The sequence below is a fragment of the Anoplophora glabripennis genome, unplaced genomic scaffold (genome assembly GCF_000390285.2).
Source record: "Anoplophora glabripennis isolate ALB-LARVAE unplaced genomic scaffold, Agla_2.0 scaffold5, whole genome shotgun sequence".
NCBI classification, from domain to species: domain Eukaryota; kingdom Metazoa; phylum Arthropoda; class Insecta; order Coleoptera; family Cerambycidae; genus Anoplophora; species Anoplophora glabripennis.
In genome coordinates, this window is record NW_019416525.1 from 172404 (window position 1) to 193490 (window position 21087).

Consider the following 21087-nt stretch of genomic DNA (forward strand, 5'->3'; position numbering starts at 1 on the left):
GAAAAAAACGCGATTTTAACCATTTTCTTCTCTAAGGATTACGTCAGTAAACAGGAGCTTACAACAAGGAATTTTAATTACTCTTCAAGTTTTTTTTTAATAATCCGTATTAACTCCAAGTACAAAACCTATTACCTATCTAAAATACCCATTTTCTACTTTTAATGTCATACCACGTAATATTCTAATTCAAATTTCATATTATTAAATTTACCTACTACGGTACTGTCAGGTAGAAACTAAATATTTTATTTCAATAATAAAAATTCTTTTAATCCAGTCCCGACTATTCCGCTTAATCTGAGAGAGTTAGCACTATTCCGTCTCGCTTGGTTCTCGACCACCACATCAAAGGCGTCGACAAGGACTCTTCCAGCTGTATTAAGCTGTGGCTATAGTATCCTACAAAAAAGCATTTTAAAGATAATTTCAAGATCTGTAAGATCGTTTGCATATAAAACCTTTTAAGTCCTTCGTTTTTTTAAGGGAAAGGATCGAAGGGCTGGAGACAGGTCGTTATTTCACTATCATGCGGCGATATCTCCTATTTTTTATGCTATAGGAATAAAAAAAAGTAAAATATTTGTTGAAAAAAAAGCTACATTTTTGTTGTCTATCATTTTTACGTATCTTTCATAGTTTCAGAGTTATTATAAAATTAAGACAATTTTTTTTGAATAACGAAAAATACGTTTTCAACTTTTACCGTACATTTTTAAAAAAATACGCATTCTAAACCGGTCTAACTTCAGGATCGTAAGAAAAACACTAAAACAAAACTAATTGTAAAGGATCTACGATTAATTTTAATTCTGAGCGTTTACTGCTCATTTTTCCTTAAAAAAATATGAGCAACCCATCTGTTTTTGACGATAACTCGTTCAATTTTGCTCTAATTAAGTTTTATAAGTGCTCATTTTGAAGGTCTTTTTGAGTACTACAAAAAACTCCCGGATTAATCCTTTTTTCGTTATTTGACGTTGAATACATCGATTCGAGTATTCCCCCCAAAACAAGTCCCCCTCCACTAACCATATTTCGCTTTCTATAGGACGTACAACACTTTTTAAAAAACGATTTTCTTTGTTTATTTATAAGCTACATTTTTGTTCATTACACTTTTTTAATAAAATGTGTAGTTTTTGAGTTATTCGATTCGAAAAATACTTTGAAAAAGTGTTTTATTTCACTCTAAGTTACAAGTTTTCAATCGTTAATAACTAAAAAAACTATTGATTTCTCGAAAAAATTCTTCGAATATTTTTTGCACAAAATTTGATACCCTATCGATTTCCAGCGTTATTTTTGACAAAAATTCACCCCCCAGAAGGAGTGTCAATCCCTAACATGGGGGAAGCGTCAATCGGCGCTATGTCACTAATGTTCATTGACCTTTTCTCTAACTATCTGCCAAATTTCAAATCGATCGGTTCAGTTTCAAATAATTCGGAGGTGAAAAGCTTCAATGACCGTACTACAAGAAATTTAAAAACACCGCCTTACTCATAGACCACAGAACAGAGAAGAATATGTTCCTTATTATGTCGCCATAATTCTTACATGTTTATAAAAAAAATTATCCTTACTGGTTTGAATTATACCGCGATAAAAACCACTTCGAATATCAAATACTTACGTAATTAACAGTATAAGTGCAAACAAGTGAGTTTTCGTATTGTTTTTCAACACCATATTGGTAGTAACTTCGGCGTGACAGCTGGGGCAAATGATCCTCGCAGGATGTGGTCCAAGGATAATATCTGTAGAATGGACAAAAGACAAAAGGAATGTACTTATGTAAAATCTTAAATTCAAAATAAGCGGAACAATTATTTATGTACATATTTTGTTTCAAATTGAAAATTCTAAATTAGAATATTTGATATCCTTACCTTGTTGCATTTCGAATAACTGTGTACCAAATAAATAACACTAAAAAATAAATGGGTATAATATTAGAGGGCAATATAAACTAATAGTTCTTTCCAGAGGCATCAAAATAGGGTTTCTGACAGGAGCCACCAGGCGCTGTCACAGAATATCCTAGTAGTTAGGATATTCTGTGGCGCTGTCAATAACAACTAAACTTTTTTCTACATTTGAGTGACAGGTACGTTACTGAATAATACAGGAGTTGATGTATCAGCAATCAAGAGTCATGGTGGGTGGAAATCAATCACAATTGCAGAAAGTTATGTTACTGACAGTTTAAGTAACAAAAATGAAATAGCCAACAGGATTCTTTACAATGACACTTCAACTCTAGTCGCATCATGCTGTTTAAAAAGTTCAACTAAACTTGATTTAATTTTAAAACTAGTCGGCAGTTGTTGGATAGGAGATACACTATTCTAGAAATACAAAATCACATTAAAAATAAAAGTTTTTTATAACTCCAAAATTCTGATTGCCAGTTGCATCGTGTTCATGCCGACGTGTTCGTAAAACTTCCATGTCACTTGGATATTCCAACAAATGTTCGTCAAATATTTCTATTTATTTTTTCATAAAATATGCTTCTACAAATCGGAATCGCTTTTTTCCCTAGGGAGGTAAGTTACCTTACTTACCTCCTGTTGTCCATAGCAACTTTTTGTCACTGCCATCTTGAAAAGGCCACTGATGTCATGACTGATACTATAGGGTGGGTGTATACATTTGACAACAATATTTCAATTGCACCACTAAGCTACACAAAGGGAAAATTGTCTCCCTTAGCTGATTTACTGATCTGAATCAGTTCTTGGAGAGGTGAAAAAGAAAATCGATATTCTACCAATAATAAACTTTTAATACATAAAGCTATAAAAATATAACGATAACAATCCAGCGCAATTACATAGTTTTACCTAATAATAAATCTAATATCCGTTAATAATAAACTTAAAAGTAATATGAAAAACTGTACAATTAAACGTAATTCCTGGACAGGAAAATATTTGTGATCGTGAGACTTTCTCTCTGAAATGATTAATTTTTGAAAGTGCCGATATAAGCGTGACAATTTGGGCAGTAGTGGTTCTTTGACTTGCAGGAATCCGTACAGTATGGAATGAAGACGCAGGGAAAGCATCTGCAACGAAGAAATCAAATAAATATAATGGCAAATAACTAACTCTAGTGATCTGTTTTTTGATTCTTTTGGTACAGGAGTTGTTTATACAAAATTTCTGTTTTTTTTCTTCACCGTGGTACAAATACCAAACTAAATAAAAATATAGTAAACACTTGCCACAAATAAATAATTACAGACAGTACTACACAAAAATAGAACCAAGTATTTCACTATTATAAACCAATAAGATGGTGATTGTCAACAATTTTTTTGCACAGAATTTAAAAACACCGTCTTACTCATAGACCACAGAACAGAGAAGAATATGCTCCTTTTTCATATGGTTGCAAGGTCAAACTCATAATTCTTACAGCCTGATGATAAAAAGTGTGATGATAACCATTTCGAGCAACAAATACTTACATAAGACACAGTAGAACTGCAAACAAGTGTGTGTTCGTATTATTTTCCAACACCACATCGGTAGTAACTTGGGCATGGCAGCTGGGACAAGTGATCCTCGACCGTTCGGGCCCAAGCAAAGGAACTGTAAGCTGGGTATCTATGACGAAAAGAAAAATAATGTATTTAAAACCTCAAATTCAAAATAAGCAGTATAATTATTTAAATATTTGATATGCTTACATTGTTGCTGTGGTCCCATATCCATTTTGAATAACTGTAATAATAAATAAGGAATATATATATGTAGTTATAATATTAGAGAAAATAAAGAAAATATAATCACGCTTCGAGAACAAATATAAAAAAACACGCCACATCAGAATTTAAAAGATGGTTAATATTAGCTCTAGTACGCGTATAAGCGGCACAGTATGCAGGAAAATCGATGCTTTTTTTCTAAAACTTAAATTACGATTTATTGAATCGAATTCACTTCCAAAAAAAAATTATTATGGTCACACACCTTTGGTTAAACTGATTTTAGACCACTTGCTTGTTGCCTCTGCTCGACAAAGACTGCCACATTAAAATAACACGCGGCTGATTAGTGGCATCAGAATTTGTCGATTGTATGCGTTAACAGCGCAAAATGCAAAAAAATGTGTTTGGGAATAAGAGCATATTTCGAGGTACTGTTTACAGGATCTAAGTATAATAATAGAAAGTGATGTAGTTGGAGCTGATTATGAGCTGCTGAGAGTAGGACCGACTTCAGCTTATCCAACGCTAGCTTGACTACACTTTTAATATTTTCCAAAATGCGCTTTTTGTTGATAATTATATAACAAAAATATTTAACGCGCTGTTAGAAGGCATTGAGCTTAAAAAATCGTCTGTTGATTTTATAATTATAAATTAATCTTTGGGATACTCCAGTTTAAATGCTAAGGGCATGAATTTATCAGAGCATTTTCTTACCGAGTGTAAAGCGAATTTAACATAAAGAAAAACGATCGTTTTACGACAAATATCGGGGCTTTTCTAAATTCAAGTTAGAAGCTTTCAACTACAGCCTTACATCACAACCTTGGCAATCAATTTGTTACAATTATAATTATAATTTTTGTATTAATGAGAAAATTAAAACATTTAACCAACTAGTCTGAGTTGCTCAATTTACAGACATCATTTAAAACGGTAACCTTTAAACTGACAATATCTTTATGATCAATCTACGAAATAAACCGTTTAATAAGTACAAATTCTTATTTTTTGTCGTACTATCACCCCCTGAATTTACGGGAGGTCTTTCTGAAACACCCCGTATAAGACGTCTAACAATTACAAAATGTTTTATTTTCTTAATAAAAAACCTTCTTTTCTTTTTTTACTATTATCTCGCTTATTGTTAGAGATGGACCCAACAATTTTTTTTTGACTATACTAGACAGTTCTATCCAAATATGTAAAAATATACAGGGTGTTCCATTTAAATGAACAAAGTTAACATCCGCGGCCATTTTGTTTGGACTTCATTTGTTTTTCTACTATCATTTTCAAAAACTTCATAAAAAATCGTACAATTTTTGTATTTCACATTTTTTTAAAACAAAAAAGTAATGGGGGGGGGTCAAAATATAGTGAATCACCCTGTACCTCAGATGTAGACGCAAATGATACAATACAAATGCAAACTCTTTTAAAATAAATGCTGATATTATTAATCTTCAAACAGAAATTTTTATTTTTTTTTGAATTCAGTGAAGTAGATGAATACAGTATTATGCAAATAATTCTCAAAACTAGAACTGAAGCTTGTGGGTGTGATGGAATTATAAATATAATAATATAATATATACTAATTAATAATATTAATTTAATTTAATTAATTATAATATTAATAATATATACAAACAATCTTTCTTCAGTATTGCTGTAAGGCTCATACGCAATATAAATTTGACAAGGCAACAAATTTGGATTCGTCTCTCTTAGATAATTCCCTGAATCATTTCTTGGAGACACACACGGGTGAAAAGAAAGTCAATATTCCACTAATAATAAACTTTAGTATAAAGCTACAAAAAAATAAGGATTACAGTACATGGCAATTACATACTTCCACCTAAGATAATAACAAACGTTGATGAAACAAAATAATGAATGATGAACGTAAAACTAACATTGTCTTTCGTCTAGAAATTGCCCAAAAATACAAGAATCACACTTAGTCATACACTGTAGGTACACTTAAAGATAGAAGGACTAGAAGACATTTTGTGATTGTGAGTTTTTCTCCATGAAATTATTAATCACTGAAACTGCCGAGATAGGCTTGACAATTTGGGCAGTAGTGGTTCTTGGACTTGCAGGAATCCGTGCAGTATGGAATGAAGACGCAGGGACAGCATCTGGAAAGAAGAAATAGCATATATGAAGACATTATAATGTCAAAATCTAGTCCTTTCTAACATGATCAATTGATGTATACAAAAGTTTCAATTATATTGTGATAACAACCACTTCCAACATCAAATACTTACATAAGACACAGCAGGACTGCAAACAAATGAGTTTTCGTACTGTTTTCCAATACCACGTTGGTAGTAACTTGGGCGTGGCAGCTGGGACAAGTTATTCTCGAGGGTTGGGGTCCAAGGACAAGAACTGTGGGCTGGGTAATTATGACTAAAAAGAACAATGTATTTAAAACCTGTGTAATTTGGGATTACATTGCAAGTTAGAATATTGGATATTCTTACCTTGTGGCTGTGGTGGTGGTGGCTGGAAATGTGGTGGTGGTGGTTGGAAATGTGGTGGTGGTGGCCCTTTGTCCATTGTAAATAACTGTAATAAATAAATAACTAATAAATATGTAGGTAGAGTTAAAAGGTATAATATAAACTAAAAGTTATTTCCAGCAGCATTAAAACGGTATGTCAAGGTTTAGCTCTAGCTAAACTTTTTTTATTCTACATTTGAGTGACAACCATTGGAAATATAACCCCGTTGTAAAATTATCTTCAGTCGTGTTCAAGGAAAACGCATTCCCTAAGATATATCAATCAATTTTGTTTAACTCGCTCACATTTTGCTTTAAAAATTATGTTTACATTCACGAACAAATGCAACAAAAATCACGCCATTGATTAGTGGCAACAGCATTTATGGGATGGTTAATATTAGTCCAAATAGGCGTAACAGCGACGCGAAATGCAAGAAAATCAATGCACATATTTATTTTTATTTTTCACTTTCAAAATCGCAAAAAACTAATTATGGTTACACACCTTTGGCTGAGGTTTTAGAACACTTGCTTCTTGCTCTGCTCAATAAATACTGGCCTGATTACAGAACACTGTTGATATTATATACATTATATTGGGAGCGTTATCTTTATCACATCGATAATATTTTTTTTCTCGGTAGTTATTTTGTGCCACAATTACGAAGAAACTATTAAGCGAAATTAAATACGATACCGGCAATATCTTTTCCAGCTAATCTAATGGTATTCACGGTTATCAAGAAGAGCCTTCAAAAAGTTATCTGAATTGGTCCTGGCCAAACCTTTGACCCAAGCCAAAATTAAAAACAAGAAGTGTGGAATATTTACTTAAATTATAGAAATAAGTATAGAAAATGTACTTGATGTAAATATTACTAATTGCAAGAATAAAAGATTACAGCAAAATAATCAAGAGAACCTTGCATTTTGGATTACTTTTTTACGTATGTTGTGTTGTAATCTTCGTGATAAACAGAAATATCTTCAATACATTGCTAAATTTGATTTTGTTTACCAAAGTTATCTTTGGGAGTTACATAACTGTGACATAATTCTTAATGGAAAGATTTGCAACAATATTATGGATATACATTCTTCAGTTCAAATAACTATTTTAAGAACTATGCGACTTTTGTACTGCTAATCGGTTCATTGCTAAAATCATATCTAAAAATTGGGTTAAATAATTGGTAATTTTTGATGTAATAGTAAGTACCTGCCTAAGTGTTATCCAAGATTAGGTTTTTATCTAAAATGTGTTGCAATTTCCTTTTTGAATGTTATGAAACTCGATCTCTTTGTGTCGTCATGACTCAGTAATTTTAAAACCATATAAAAATACTTCTAGGTACCTATCTAGATTTAATCAGTTAAAGCTATTTTTCATTTGTGATTATTTAAATAAAGAAATATATTCTTAATAAATAATAAATTACTCATAATTCATTGAGTCACCTCCGTTACAATTCCTTGATGTTTATTTAATTAATCACATTTTCGTGATATCCACACCAAATCAAAATCAATTGTACAGGTAGGTATTTTTCATAAAATCATAACATTTCACTAATGTTTCCAATAACAGTTTTGTAACTGCGAATCAGCTGAAATTTAAAGTTAGCGATGAAAGAAAAATAAAACACAGCACCTATTAGAGGATATGACTTTAATCAGAACAATAGACTATTTAGATAATTTCTTGTATATTAATCATCATTAAAGATCAAAAAAATTTGACAGTAGACATATTTAGCAAATTAATAAGAATCATTTACTTTAATTCGAAAATAATACCTGTAGCTTTATATTTTTCCATTGTCTGAAATGCGGGAACAAATACGATTTTATATTCTTATCGATAAGTACTCAATTTAAGTATAAATCGCAGTTTCAGTAGAAGTCTAAATACTTATTTTGCCTACTTTAGATAAATATTATCGCCATGGAGTGAAATATTTATTTGTCCATATCGCTGAATAAAAAAAACGTTGGCAATTGAAAAAAATAGCCGGACATAAATGCCTATTAATTCGGTACTACTGTGGTTTTGATTATACTCTTACTATCGTGGTTTATTGCTCACATTAGTCTTATAAGTATTCAAACTTCAAAGGCTTATGTGGATAGGAATGTGGAATTAAACATGTGCGTAATGCTGTCGTACGTCATATGGTAGCAGCTGAGGAACAAATTTGAAACGTCGTAGAAAAAAATCCTCGTATTATACAAGGCAAATTGTTCGTCAAGTGCCTGGAGGGTCCCAATATTCCCAATCAACAGTGTGGCTTATATTACATGAGGCCCAAATGTATCTTTATCATGCACAGATGTGAATTATGTCATGATTAAATATTAATTAATTTTTACTTATTACATTTAGCTACAGCAGAAATGAATAATGATAAAAAACAGTAACTGATTTCGTTAAAGCAAAATATCTGTGATAATTGTGGTGAAGTATTTTATTTACAATTTATAAAATAGAGTGTAATGTGAGATTGAACGCCTACTAGATATAGAGGGTGTCAACTAAGTCAACTAAGAATTTTTCATAGCCTTTTTGAAGCTATAAACAGAGGTACAAATTTTTATATCATTAGGTAATCTATTGAACATTCGTATACCAAGATAGTTAGGTGAGTTAAAAGACAGATTACACCCACCAAAAGGTATACTAAAATTGCAAATGACATATCCAAATTTGCCACCTTGAGCAGAGAAAAGTTAAGAAGAATTTTAGCAAATCAACTAGAGTATGGTCGAATTTGTGTAGAAAGAATTTTACCAAAACCAATAACTTCAAATGAAGATAATGTAATAAATGTGCTAGCCTATTTTAATGTTCATCCAGAATCCTCAACTCGTGCCGCAGAGTATGATTTAGGCATTTCACGAGCGTCCATTCACAGGATGCTAAGAACTAATGATGTGCATCCATACAAATTTAAGCTACTTTCTGCTCTTCATCCGGGTGACGCCGTGCAACGTGTACAATTTTGTGAAACGATGTTAGTGCGATATCAAGAAGATCCACAATTTTTGCAACATATTATATGGACAGACGAGTCGAAATTTACGAGAGAAGCTATTTTTAATAGACATAATACACATTTGTGGTCATCTGAAAATCCTCGTTATCCGGGAAACTCAAAATAAATTTAGCGTAAGTGTTTTTTGCCTAATTAAAGATAACCAAAACTACGAAGAAAATTTAAATGCCGACAGATATCTCAATATTTTGCGAACGGTTGTGCCAGATTTTCTAAATGAAAAAACCAACTAAGGAAGTGTTGATATCAATTAGACGGGGCTCCACCTGACTGTCACAATCAAATCGATCAACAGCTGACTGAAATGTTTGAAGGTAGATGGATGAGACGCCTAGGACCGTGGAATTGGTCAGTGAGGTCTCCCGACCTCACTCCCATTAGATTTTTATGTTTGGGGAGTAATAAAGCAAAAAGTTTATTCTCTAGAATCCACAAGTGCTTAGCTGTTAATAAATAAATAAATAAACTTTATTGACTTTTTTCCATACATAACAGTAGTTACTCCATAAGTAATAGAACACATATCAGAAATAAACTCATCAGTACTAAAATAGCATCTCGTCATAAAAAAATTTTTAGTGAAATTATGAAATGATTTGAGACATTAATTTAATTTTCTCGTGCTTGAAGAAATCAACCGGTTTATTATATAAATCTATTTTGGGTTTATTATTTCTAGTTATATTAATCCTAGAGAAAGGGACTATAAGAGCTCCACGGTGCCTAGTGTTATATTCATGTACACCAGAATGTTTGTCAAATTTTTATGAACTAGATACAGTGATTCAAGTATCAATTCAATATCTTATATTTTTGGAAGTAATGGGGGTCATATTATGACTTTTTTTAGTCATTTTAGTCATCTTAGTGCATTATTATTAACATACATAATTAAAATTGTGTACTACTATGTATGAAGTTGATTTTTTAGAATTCTTCTGTTTTATTCTGCTCGTTAATGGAAAATTGGGATATGTCTCATTAAAAACTGTAAATGTTCTGCTTAGAATCCCATTGCAACGTCTGTGAATAAATAATAATAAATAACTGGTGATAGTTTAGTTATTTGTTTTGAAGTTTTGCAAAAAATTCCACAGCTATTCTCGCAAGAAATTACATGATTTCAGGTGATTGCGCAAAAAATAGTAGATAACTTAAAAACTAGAAGAGATAAGTATAGGGAACCCTGATACCGTTCGAAAGAGAATAAAATTGTGTATCAGAATATAGAAAAACATACAGGGTGTTCCATTTAAAAAAACCGACTTATGAAGGTTTGAAGTTAACTAAACTCGGCATTAAATTTCTAGCACCCTGTATGCAATTAAGCCACTTTGAAAGTATGGATGGGAAGCTTAGGGGTCTAGCTATCCCCCCTATAAATATTGTTGCTTTATCTTTCTTACTATAAAATACACATGGTTTGAAGCTAGTCACTGTTTCTCTCCATTTTTTTGAAAAAAATTAAATATCTCGAAAACGGTTAATTTTAGGAATAGGGAAACTTCATAAAAGTCCACCTAAAATAACACGTAGAATCCAAAATTGCAATAATATATAGGGTGTTCCATTTAAAATAAGCAAGTTGATGGCGACTTCCGGTATAACCGGAAGTGGTACGTGGACGCCATTATTTTAGTTGAGAAGGGCATGCCCGAAAACCCGGTATCCCAAATTTTCAAAATTCAAATCGAAGTAGTCTGAAATAATTCTAATGGGTCGTTACCGTGACACCCTGTATAATAATTTATAACTTCAAGGATCTAAAATACACTCTCCAAAGCTGCTTACTTAAAATTATTTTTTTATTGCTAATAAACATAGTCCGGTCAAATTAGACCAAAAAATAAGAATGAAGGTACATAAATTTACAACAAGCTGAAAGTGAGTAAAATTGTGTAAAACATAATTAAAAATAACATTAAAATTCCTCATCGTTCCGGTACTTGGAAAAAAATTTACTCGAGGTCAAAGGTAAAAAAATTGGTTTTTCGAGATTTTCAGCTCAACGGCAAGTTTTATCATAAAATTACTTCAGACAAAAATTGTAGATCATAAAATTATCTATCAGAAATACTTTTTTCCTAAGAGCCACCGTTTCTGAGATATAACGATTCAAATAGTTGTAAAAGTTGTAATCGCCATAATATGCATAAGTACGCCACGTATATACATCTCTGAAGTTGTAACATAAGTAAAAATATTTTTCCATCGTGATTGTAACTTACACTTAAAATATAAAATATACATAAGTATACCTATCAGGTAAAATTGTCAAGGCCGTCGTGTTCTACTGTTAAATCACCAACAATAGAGGATTCGTTTGATACCAACGAGGAGACATGCGATACATCACTATTGACACAATTTACTTACACACAGAATGAAGAAGAAGAAGATCAATAAGAAGAGCAAGAAGAATTAGTTGAAGGTTATGAATCAGACGAGTAAATTCTATTTTTTTTAAATTTTTATTTAAATGGTTTATTTAAATGGTTTTATCATTTCCAACCCTTGCTAAGTACACTATCTCATAGGTGGCGCACTATAATTTATTTGGACTTAGGTATGGACAAACTTAAGTAGCGCCTCGTAGAAAAAAAGATAAAAAAAACAAAAAATAGCGTTTTAAAGCTTAAGAGGAACAGATTACGGGAAAAATAATTATATTTTACCAGCACCGCATTTACACCCTCAAAATTGAGCCCCAAAATTATAATTTTGGAAAAAATTTACATTTTTTTGCTCGTTTGAAAAAAAAATTTCTCAAATGATACAAAACATTTTTATATAGTTTTTGAGATGAGGAATAAGGATCCATTGTTTAAAATGAACTAAAAAAATTTAGAACCCTTAAATTTACGAATATTTCAGTTTATGATGTTTTTAGCTCTGATTTCCGCTCTTATGCATCGATTTGCTTGAAATTTGGAAAGTAGGTGGGGAATAACTCAAGAAACAAAATACATCCTATGGTGATATATATTTTTACCCTGGGGGTGGTTTCTACCCCTTTGTAGGGTTGAAAATAAATTTTGTCAAAATAATCCCGGAAATCAATAGAGCAACTAATTTGAAGTAAAAAATGTGTCATACAATTTTTTTGATAAACCAATACTTTTTTAGTTATTTGCGATTGAAAACCCAATTTTTCAATTGAATATTTTAGTTTACCTTTAACCTCGAGTACATTTTTTTCCGAGTACCGGAACGATGAGGAATTTTAATACGCTATTTTTAATTATGTTTTGAACAACTTTACTCACTTTCAGCTTGTTGTAAATTATGTATCTTTGAATGTCTAGATTGACCAGACTAAACAGGTTTCTATAACATTTGCCGTTTGGTCCCTAGCCATCGAGGCGTTACTGGTGACCCACCCTGTATTATTCGATGCCATTATAAAGGGTGTCCCAAAATTCACAAAAGATAAGACAAGACAGTGTTAAATTAAATACAAAAGAACGTATTGAGGTCATATTACGCCACTGGCGGTGTTACTTGATCTACTTTGTCAAGTGTTTGGACTTTGGAGAACATTCAGGAAACTCGTAATGAAAACACACCAATATACCTACCCTTTTCTCCAACAATTAAAAAAATCATATGAAAAATAAACCTCACAATCAACTGTAACATTTATTTGGTATTAAAAACGTGAAATAACTGGAAAAAAAATATTTATCTTATTATACCCACTGCCAAGATACTAATCTGTACAATATTGACAGGCAACAGTTTCTGTGAATTTCTACGAATACAAGCTATGTACTTTTAGATAAATATTATCAGCGTACAAAATATATTCTCAGTTTCCTTAACACTAACAAACATAGAACAAAATATGGCAATACAAATACTTAACACGACGCACCTTATTTTTTTTGTTCGCGTCGCACGGAAAAACCAAATTACAATTCTGGTTGCACTGGAACCGACTAAGGAACAAACGAGGTGAGTCGATGCGCTAACATAACAAGATAAAATACATGTAGATATAAAAAAATATTTGGAATGGAAGTCACCACACCCTTCTCCTAGTTGTCGTATTTTCCTAGATACGCTCTGCAGTTCGGACAGTAGTGATTTTGGCTTTGGCAGGAATCCACGCAGTATGGAATGCAGCAGCAGGGATAGCACCTGGGGAAAATACACGAGTTAATTGCTGAAAGAGCCGCGTTAAATTTTAGTGGTTTAGTCGTAGCTGAACAACAGCTGCCTGCCCGGTAACGGCGTAGACAAGAGGTTAAAGCATTAATCATTCGATTATTTATTGTTCTGGGGAGCACGTGCTACTACCCTTAAAAAAAATGAGTACGTGGTATGAAGAGAAAAATAATTTTGGAAATAGTAGCGCGAAAAATTTAATTTTACTGGATAAAGTTTACTTACCCAAAGAGGCACAATAGTAAGGCAAACAGGTGCGTTTTCGTAGTAGCTTCTGTTTCTACTGTGGTCACAATTTGCGCGTGGCAAGAAGGACAAGTAATTGCAGTTGGCTGTGGCCCTAAGGCCATAGGCGACATGTGCGTAACGATAACTGAAAGAATAATGATTATTAATTTTTTTATTTTACATTAAATGTATACCCTATCCAATGTAGAAATTACTCTTTTAGGGTCACAAAATAAAATTTTTTAAATACAATTTTTACGAAAATTTCCAAACGGTGCGAAATATTTTTAAGAAATTTGGAATTCCGAGGTTTTTAAGGACGCCAAATACGCTGGTCTAATTATTTTTTGTATATTTTATAGAGGGCGCTAGTTACACTACATTATTCGTATTACATTTTAAGTTCTAATTTTTTTGAGGTTAGGTTTTTCGGGCTCCAATTGCTAATGTACAATTTTATTTTGTAAAAATAATGTACTCTTGTTAGATCTTCCTAATGTGGACGGTTATCGAGAAAAAAGGCTTTTAATTGAACTCTTACAATATTACGGTGTAGAAAATAAGTGACTTTTCTCAAAGTAGGCTTATGTCAAAACTTATTGATGGATGTCTTATAAACAACGCATACATTCTCAGTAATATTTTAAACTCTAATTAACTTTATATCAAAATTTTAGTGATTGTTAGTGACTGTAGTTAGTAATGACTAATTACAGTCACTAAAATTTTGATATAAAGTTAATTAGAGTTTAAAATATTACTGAGAATGTATGCGTTGTTTATGAGACATCCATCAATAAGTTTTGACATAAGCCTACTTTGAGAAGTCACTTATTTTCTTCACCGTAAGAGTTCAATTAAAAGCCTTTTTTCTCGAAAACCGTCCACATTAGGAAGTTCTAACAAGAGTACATTATTTTTAGAAAATAAAATTATACATTAGAAATTAGAGCCCGAATTGTAAAAAACTTAACCTTAAAAAAATTTGAACCTAAAATGTAATACAAATGGTATACTTTTATTTATCTGATAAATAAAATTGGCAAGTCTGTTAATTAAAGAAGAGCTGTATCCAGGTACACGTAAATATCAATAAATATTCTTTAATCCGTTGATGTTTTTAACCTGATACATAATTGGTAATATAAGGTCAACAAAAAATGCTGCAAGGCAACAACTACAACATCATCCTTGGGAGTACCTCGACCAACTTAATATTTTATAAAGGAAACAGGTCTTGAAACAGTTGAAACCAGGAATACATTTTTCTCTGTGGTATTTAGGTGTCGCGTCGTTCCGCTATTTGTTTGCGGTTACGTCCCATTGTTTGTCTCCGATATAATAATGCCGTTTTAATTAGCGAGATATAAGAGACAACCGAATAATACCCATAATTCAAACGATAAAGATTATCGGGATAATCGCACTATTTTTATATTAATCGGCTTGTGGTTCCGTGTGCAAACGTACTTGCTATTTTTATTCTGAAAACATATGCTAGCCGGCGCTAGACCTCAATAATCGAGTATTAAAAAAGTTTTGAAATCGTCACAGATAGATCCTCGTTATTTGTAACATTATCCCTGGATATTTAGCACATTTATTGACATAAAAAAATTAAAGACCTATATATTTAATAGCCGTCATATTTTTTAAACAACTCATGCTTTACCTGTATGATGTTCGCTAACAGGTGGTGGTGGTGGTTGGTATCCTTGAGTTGGGGGAGGGGGGTAACCTTGTGCCGGAGGTGACACCTGGAATCCCGGACCTGGGGGACTGTACGGTGGAGGATTTTGCTTTTCCATGCTATAAGCAAACAGAAAAAATTAATAAAAGCAATAATAGTCTATAAAATTTTAATTTAACGTCAATTCCTGGTCTTAATGAAAAATTATTGATTATTCGTTGCGTTTTTCCAATCAAATCAATACCATACAATTATTTTACCATTACTACACGTATAAGTAAGCTTCGGCAGATATAAAACGTTATCTGACAAACATGTTTACCAGGTGTGTTTATAGAAAACGTGATAAAAACGTTCGACCTTAATGGAAAATCAATTTCCCCATTATGGCTTCCTTTGGATATTGGAGGTAGATTCTTATTGAATCACGAGTTCAATGTATTGAAAAGGTTTCCATGTAACCGGGGAAAATACAAACATACGTAGTTCACGTTTTGTTTAATGCTCATCACTTTATGACGAAAACCACACTTATGGCGTCAAAAAAATACCACCTTAAATATACCCACAACTTATATGAAAATGTTGATTGGAATTTTAACTGAGGGAAATATTTAAATACTATGATGACTGTGGAAATTCATTACAAGTACGGAGAGTGTGTAGGTGAGACTGTGCGCAAATTACGTGGTGTTCTGTAGAAAGGACGAATAAAACAACTGCGAACAGATTAGTTCCTAAATTTGAACAAACAGATTCGGTACAAACAATAAAAAACAGGCCGTAGTAATGTACCTAAACTCCGAAAAACATGTTTACAGTGCAAAGCCAAAGTAACCAGTATTACTTTGGTCAATCCAAGCATGATAATGAATAAAACTTTGTTGGAATCATGTTGCAGATGCAATCTACATGTCGCCATTATTTACAGTCAGATTTTAGTAGACACATTGTAATTTGAACGAGTCAGTAGGTACATCATCACATAACACGAATATGAAGCTACAATCTATAAGGTTCAAGGTTTAACATTCAGTAAGTGGGACTCTACAGACAACGTTATCGGGAAAACACGTTTGACGTTCGTGTTGTACCCATTTCATTGAAATTATTTCTACGTTGATTCAGGGTACTTAGCATTGTATTTAAAATACCTCCATAACAATATAGATAAAAATTCCCGGAATTTTTTTTAATATATTTCGCAATGTTGTCGGAAACAACACTAGCAATTAACGTATAAGTTTACAGCTTGGGTAATTACGTATTTTATCAGAGAAATTCGTGTAAACAAGTCTTGGTAAGCTGTGTAGTTCATTTTTGAAGTAAAATATTTAAATAAATTTTTATTCCGCGATGATCCTAGATTTGGCATTTAAGCACATAAAAAATTATACTACTATAATAACTACTACTAATTCTTTAGGCTTTTTTAGGCAATGAAATATATTTTGTTAATTTATTAATCGTTTATTGCATAGTCACTTGTTCTATAGGTTAATGGTTCAAACTTCCAAATAATGAACTTAATTAGTAATAGCTGTTAGACTGTATATGCTCAATTACTTCTAATTCTGCCACAAAATTAACCCAGTGCCGAATTTGCTCGACTTTGTTTAAGAGTTCACGAGTTCTAGGAATAATGTCAAATGTAACATTAACATTGTTTTTCCTAAAGCGATTAGCTATATACAAAATGCATTCAAACTTGTTTTTAACGACTCGCGCTTGTATAAATAACATAATTACTGTTTACCTGGTAATTTAATTCGTTATCTATAATTAAGGAAACGTCATAGTGCTACAACGTGTTTCAATGCCGAATAGTTTCGCAATTGCCAAATTATGTATGCACTGGCGTACTGACAAATACATATAACAGGTGTTGTACATAATAACCGCAATACAAAGACAGATACATGGGTATTGCGCGTACCGCGACCACGTTCTGACGTCACGTGGAGAGTAAGTTGCGGATGTTGAAAATATATTGATTTGATAATAAACGCCTGTCATTTAAATTTCACTGTTTTGATTGATTTCGTGCAAGTTTTATGTTTTTAACTCATTAGGTAGTATCTGACTATTTGTTCAATAAACAAAAAGGTTAGTACCTAGTAAGTTTTTTCCTTCACTCTTAATACTTGGTCTACATCCGGTATAAATCAATTTTATGTTTAATCAGTAACGACTAGTTATTTTGGAAAATTAGTGAACTAATTAACGCAAGTGGTTGTTGTTTAATTGATTACTCGACGAATTGGTTTATGATTTTTAATGGATTAATAAATATGGGCATATTAATTTCAAGTTATAATCCTTGGCAGATGCGCGTTAATTCCTGGGAACAACTAAAAACCAACAATTATAACATAAGGTCATGGTCGTAGGCCAGGCGTGTCTATCAAACTGATGAGAGAGGACTCCGTTTGTTTTTAACTTTGTGTGTAGAATGAGAAGAGTATCAATAATGGTGTTTATTAAAAAAGAAGTAAGTTTATCAACTGTTTAAACATATTCCACTGCATCATTTCTGGGGAAAAAATTGATTACGTAAAGCATGTGGAAAATAACACGCTCCTCGAAAGAGAATTTATTAATAAAATCTCTTTAAATCTTTCAGAGAAGTGTTGTGATGCAAACGCAAAAGCGTTGAAGTTCCCAGAAATATTTTTAAAGGAAGATAATAATGAAATCAAGTTGTTGATTGTTACCAGGTATACACAAACTAATATATTTTTTTTAAATATGTATACTTCTACAGTGGTGCTACGTAATATTAAAAAAAAACAATTAGAGAGTTTTTATAAATATTAAAAATTATATGACAATTCTGGATGAGGCAAAAGTTAAATAATCAAGAATTACCAATGTAATAAACTGAAGCATATGGTACTGTAAACATTTTTCGATATTTCCCGTAAATTTACCTACTCAACTCGTATCATTTATCATAAACAAACGAGTTATTAATAAAAACCGATGTTGTCATAGCACGAATAGATAAACGTATTTTTGCAATACCTTTCGCCTAAATTATAAACGGAAGCATCATTTTGTTGGCGCCGTTGGCGGTAAATCAGAAAATTATTCGCAGAAAAATACTTGTATATCTGTTTATAATAACGTTGAAAACTGTATGCATTGCTTCAGTAATTATTATATTGTTCACGTTCATCTATTTTGGGGGCAATACGTTCCCATTATCCTTTTTGGAAGGAGGACTCTTGCGAAAAGTTAAAGTCCCGTTTGGAAAAACCTTAACGCAATGAGCTAGCTATTGCTCACTCTGTTTGGTTCATAAACAGATAAAAGCAAAATGGGGATACGTTATCATTTTGTCAATACATATGAGGATGTAGCGACGAGTAAGGACCCTGAGTCATATCAGTTGTTAATTAAAAAAAAAGAGATGAAGTACTACTAAGTTTGAAAATTTCCGGTCAATTTTTTAAGTGATACCCTCCAATTTTGTTATTTAGTGAACATGCCGAAATTATAGGTCAAAATAAGTTGTTAAAAAGAACCATTTCATACACCTAAGCTGTTTGCTGCTTATTAATCCTTTTTAGTATTATCGATTTTTTAATTCTATGAAATTCTGTTGCCTGACTCAGAAGTTGCGTGACTATATAGATTAGGTTTAACTTTTATACATTGAACACATTGAAAATATCAACCAACATGAAATGAATACATGGTATGTTATAATAACGACAAATTAACAAATTAAATGAAACTAACAATAAATGGCAAATATCGATGTTTCTCTTAAAATTGTAATTTTTCAAAAAATTTATTAAAACACATGAAACGCTATTGGACAGATGAGTCATTGCTGAGTTATAGACCTCAACAATCAAGTGCATTTTTTTCAAAATTCGATTTTATTAATTTATGCACTTTGCGAAAGTTTTTTTCTATCTCTACAATCTGTAGAATGGCGCCAAAATGAAGGACGAGAGAATGGAACAGACGAAAGATTAAAAGAGTTGCCGAATTAGGACGGGCAAAATACGCATAACAACATATTATATTTCCGGTTCATTGTTATGGACTTGGACACAAAGTCAATATCAAACTTCGATTTCTTTCCCTCTACAAAGCTGTGCCTTTAGGGCTTAGGTAATTTATTCAAAGCCTTTTCTTCCTTTGGGAATTAAAAAATGAAAGATAAGACTTGTTATCATTTATTTAAGTATTAAAATAGAAATCCACATTTATGGTTTTCTAAATAATTATGACTCAATAGCCCGTGATAATATCTGTGTCAAGACTCGCTATCAGATAAACAAAAAATAAGCCTCACAAAAAGATAAACGCTAAAAATATTTCTATTTGATTAATATCTTTGGTATCAACTGTTGATATTTCAAATTTTATAACGTAAGATTCGTTCTAAACTATCACCTGCCAACGTTTCGTTTTAAATTGATCACCCTGTATTACGCAGTACTTCTGTTCTAAGAGTGACACGTCGAAAAACAAGATAACACATCTATATAATATGATGTGTAACATTATAATACTTTCTGTCATGATAAGGCCTATAATATCTGCGATAATAACTGCTGTTTTTATTTTTCCAAATTTAAAGTTGTTATTCAAGACGTATCATTAGTTAACAAGGCAAAAAAATGATCGTGAAAAGTTTCGTCGACCTTTTGAATGCGGCGCGTTGGCTTCTAACACGATAGCAGCTTTGGTTGAAATTCTAAAATACATATTTCTAGACGTTTCACAATGAAGTACTGACGAGTATTTTAGTGGATCTGACTCCCCTCAGTTCCCTCTCTTATCTTCAAGGGTAGCTGCTCAAATATGTTTCAAATTTACAACAGTTGTTAACAAAAAAAAAAACAGTTTACGGATACAAATTTTCTATATTTAGGACAACTCTCGCGCCACTAAGGTCCGATGCAAAAGAAACAATCGCTTACCCTGACGTGACCCTTGGTTCAAGTATATTTTACACCTTTTATTAACGACCTCGTTTCTTACCTAAATTTGATATATTCGAATACGCCGAGATATACCAATTGGGAACTATTAAAAAAATAATGTAATTCAACTTACTTTTTAACTGCAAAACAACCTGATTATCGCACTGTCGGTGCACAGAATATAGAATAAAGATATTGTAGTTTCGCAAGACTGATCAAGTCCTCTGCAACCGAGCGTACTACTTTCAACTGGTCTACTGCAGTATTTCAACTCTCGCTATCAAACCCAATTGTTGTCAAACCACGTCACAGTATATATCGCGGGTTGTTCTGGGCTGGGATGAGTCACGAAGGACTAAGGACAAGCTAAAAATGCTAAAATACTGTAAGCCACAAAATATATGATATGAACCATCGACTGTTCTCAGTGTTCTCAGAAAGGACTACACGTCGTCTCTGTGACGCCTTTTTTCCTTTCATCCTTTCCTTTCTATTGTTTGGGTTAGGGTGCGCATTTTACCAGAGCCGGCTCAAGACCTTTTCTCGTCGAAAGCAAGTCTGTTTTTATCGTTTTTCTCAAAATCAAACGGGATTTCTTTCAAGTCTTGGTAGTAGTCGAACGATAACTGTAAACCATTCATTGGGACAGTGATTATTGAATGTAATGTATCGCTTCGCCAAAATACCTCATAGCCAAAGTAGGTGTTTTTATCGCAATCCATATTAAATGGTAATTAATTAAGGTAATACTATTTACAGTA

At 32.2% G+C, this 21087-nt stretch overlaps 3 protein-coding genes across 3 annotated transcripts; all 3 read right to left on the reverse strand.

Annotated features, from left to right (window-relative positions):
* Nucleotides 1–2770: 2770 nt before the first annotated feature.
* On the reverse strand, nucleotides 2771–4101 carry LOC108907515 (lipopolysaccharide-induced tumor necrosis factor-alpha factor homolog). The gene is made up of 4 exons (XM_018711245.1): nucleotides 3984–4101; nucleotides 3701–3734; nucleotides 3479–3617; nucleotides 2771–3073 (listed from the first exon to the last, which is right to left on the reverse strand). Exons 2-4 carry the CDS (start codon nucleotides 3723–3725, stop codon nucleotides 2971–2973), a joined length of 267 nt encoding a protein of 88 aa, XP_018566761.1. The 5' UTR covers nucleotides 3726–3734; nucleotides 3984–4101; the 3' UTR covers nucleotides 2771–2970.
* Nucleotides 4102–5509: 1408 nt separating this feature from the next.
* Nucleotides 5510–6896, reverse strand: LOC108907514 (lipopolysaccharide-induced tumor necrosis factor-alpha factor homolog). The gene is made up of 4 exons (XM_018711244.1): nucleotides 6751–6896; nucleotides 6223–6307; nucleotides 6004–6148; nucleotides 5510–5871 (listed from the first exon to the last, which is right to left on the reverse strand). The coding sequence occupies exons 2-4, from the start codon at nucleotides 6296–6298 to the stop codon at nucleotides 5769–5771; spliced, it is 324 nt and encodes a 107-aa protein (XP_018566760.1). The 5' UTR covers nucleotides 6299–6307; nucleotides 6751–6896; the 3' UTR covers nucleotides 5510–5768.
* Nucleotides 6897–12923: 6027 nt separating this feature from the next.
* Nucleotides 12924–20607, reverse strand: LOC108907507 (lipopolysaccharide-induced tumor necrosis factor-alpha factor homolog). The gene is made up of 4 exons (XM_018711237.1): nucleotides 20460–20607; nucleotides 15366–15502; nucleotides 13691–13838; nucleotides 12924–13438 (listed from the first exon to the last, which is right to left on the reverse strand). The coding sequence occupies exons 2-4, from the start codon at nucleotides 15499–15501 to the stop codon at nucleotides 13336–13338; spliced, it is 387 nt and encodes a 128-aa protein (XP_018566753.1). The 5' UTR covers nucleotide 15502; nucleotides 20460–20607; the 3' UTR covers nucleotides 12924–13335.
* Nucleotides 20608–21087: the final 480 nt, after the last annotated feature.

What these genes read in the sequence shown, in the direction of transcription:
- LOC108907515 (XM_018711245.1), bottom strand. Translation starts at nt 3,725, where the DNA reads ATGGATATGGGACCACAGCAACAAT. An exon ending in TATGGGACCACAGCAACAAT is followed by an intron (nt 3,618 to 3,700) that starts GTAAGCATATCA and finishes TTTTCGTCATAG; the next exon opens with ATACCCAGCTTACAGTTCCT. An exon ending in GCAGTTCTACTGTGTCTTAT is followed by an intron (nt 3,074 to 3,478) that starts GTAAGTATTTGT and finishes TCTTCGTTGCAG; the next exon opens with ATGCTTTCCCTGCGTCTTCA.
- LOC108907514 (XM_018711244.1), bottom strand. Translation starts at nt 6,298, where the DNA reads ATGGACAAAGGGCCACCACCACCACATTTCCAACCACCACCACCACAT. An exon ending in ACCACCACCACAGCCACAAG is followed by an intron (nt 6,149 to 6,222) that starts GTAAGAATATCC and finishes TGTTCTTTTTAG; the next exon opens with TCATAATTACCCAGCCCACA. An exon ending in GCAGTCCTGCTGTGTCTTAT is followed by an intron (nt 5,872 to 6,003) that starts GTAAGTATTTGA and finishes TCTTCTTTCCAG; the next exon opens with ATGCTGTCCCTGCGTCTTCA.
- LOC108907507 (XM_018711237.1), bottom strand. Translation starts at nt 15,501, where the DNA reads ATGGAAAAGCAAAATCCTCCACCGTACAGTCCCCCAGGTCCGGGATTC. An exon ending in TGTTAGCGAACATCATACAG is followed by an intron (nt 13,839 to 15,365) that starts GTAAAGCATGAG and finishes TTATTCTTTCAG; the next exon opens with TTATCGTTACGCACATGTCG. An exon ending in TTACTATTGTGCCTCTTTGG is followed by an intron (nt 13,439 to 13,690) that starts GTAAGTAAACTT and finishes TATTTTCCCCAG; the next exon opens with GTGCTATCCCTGCTGCTGCA.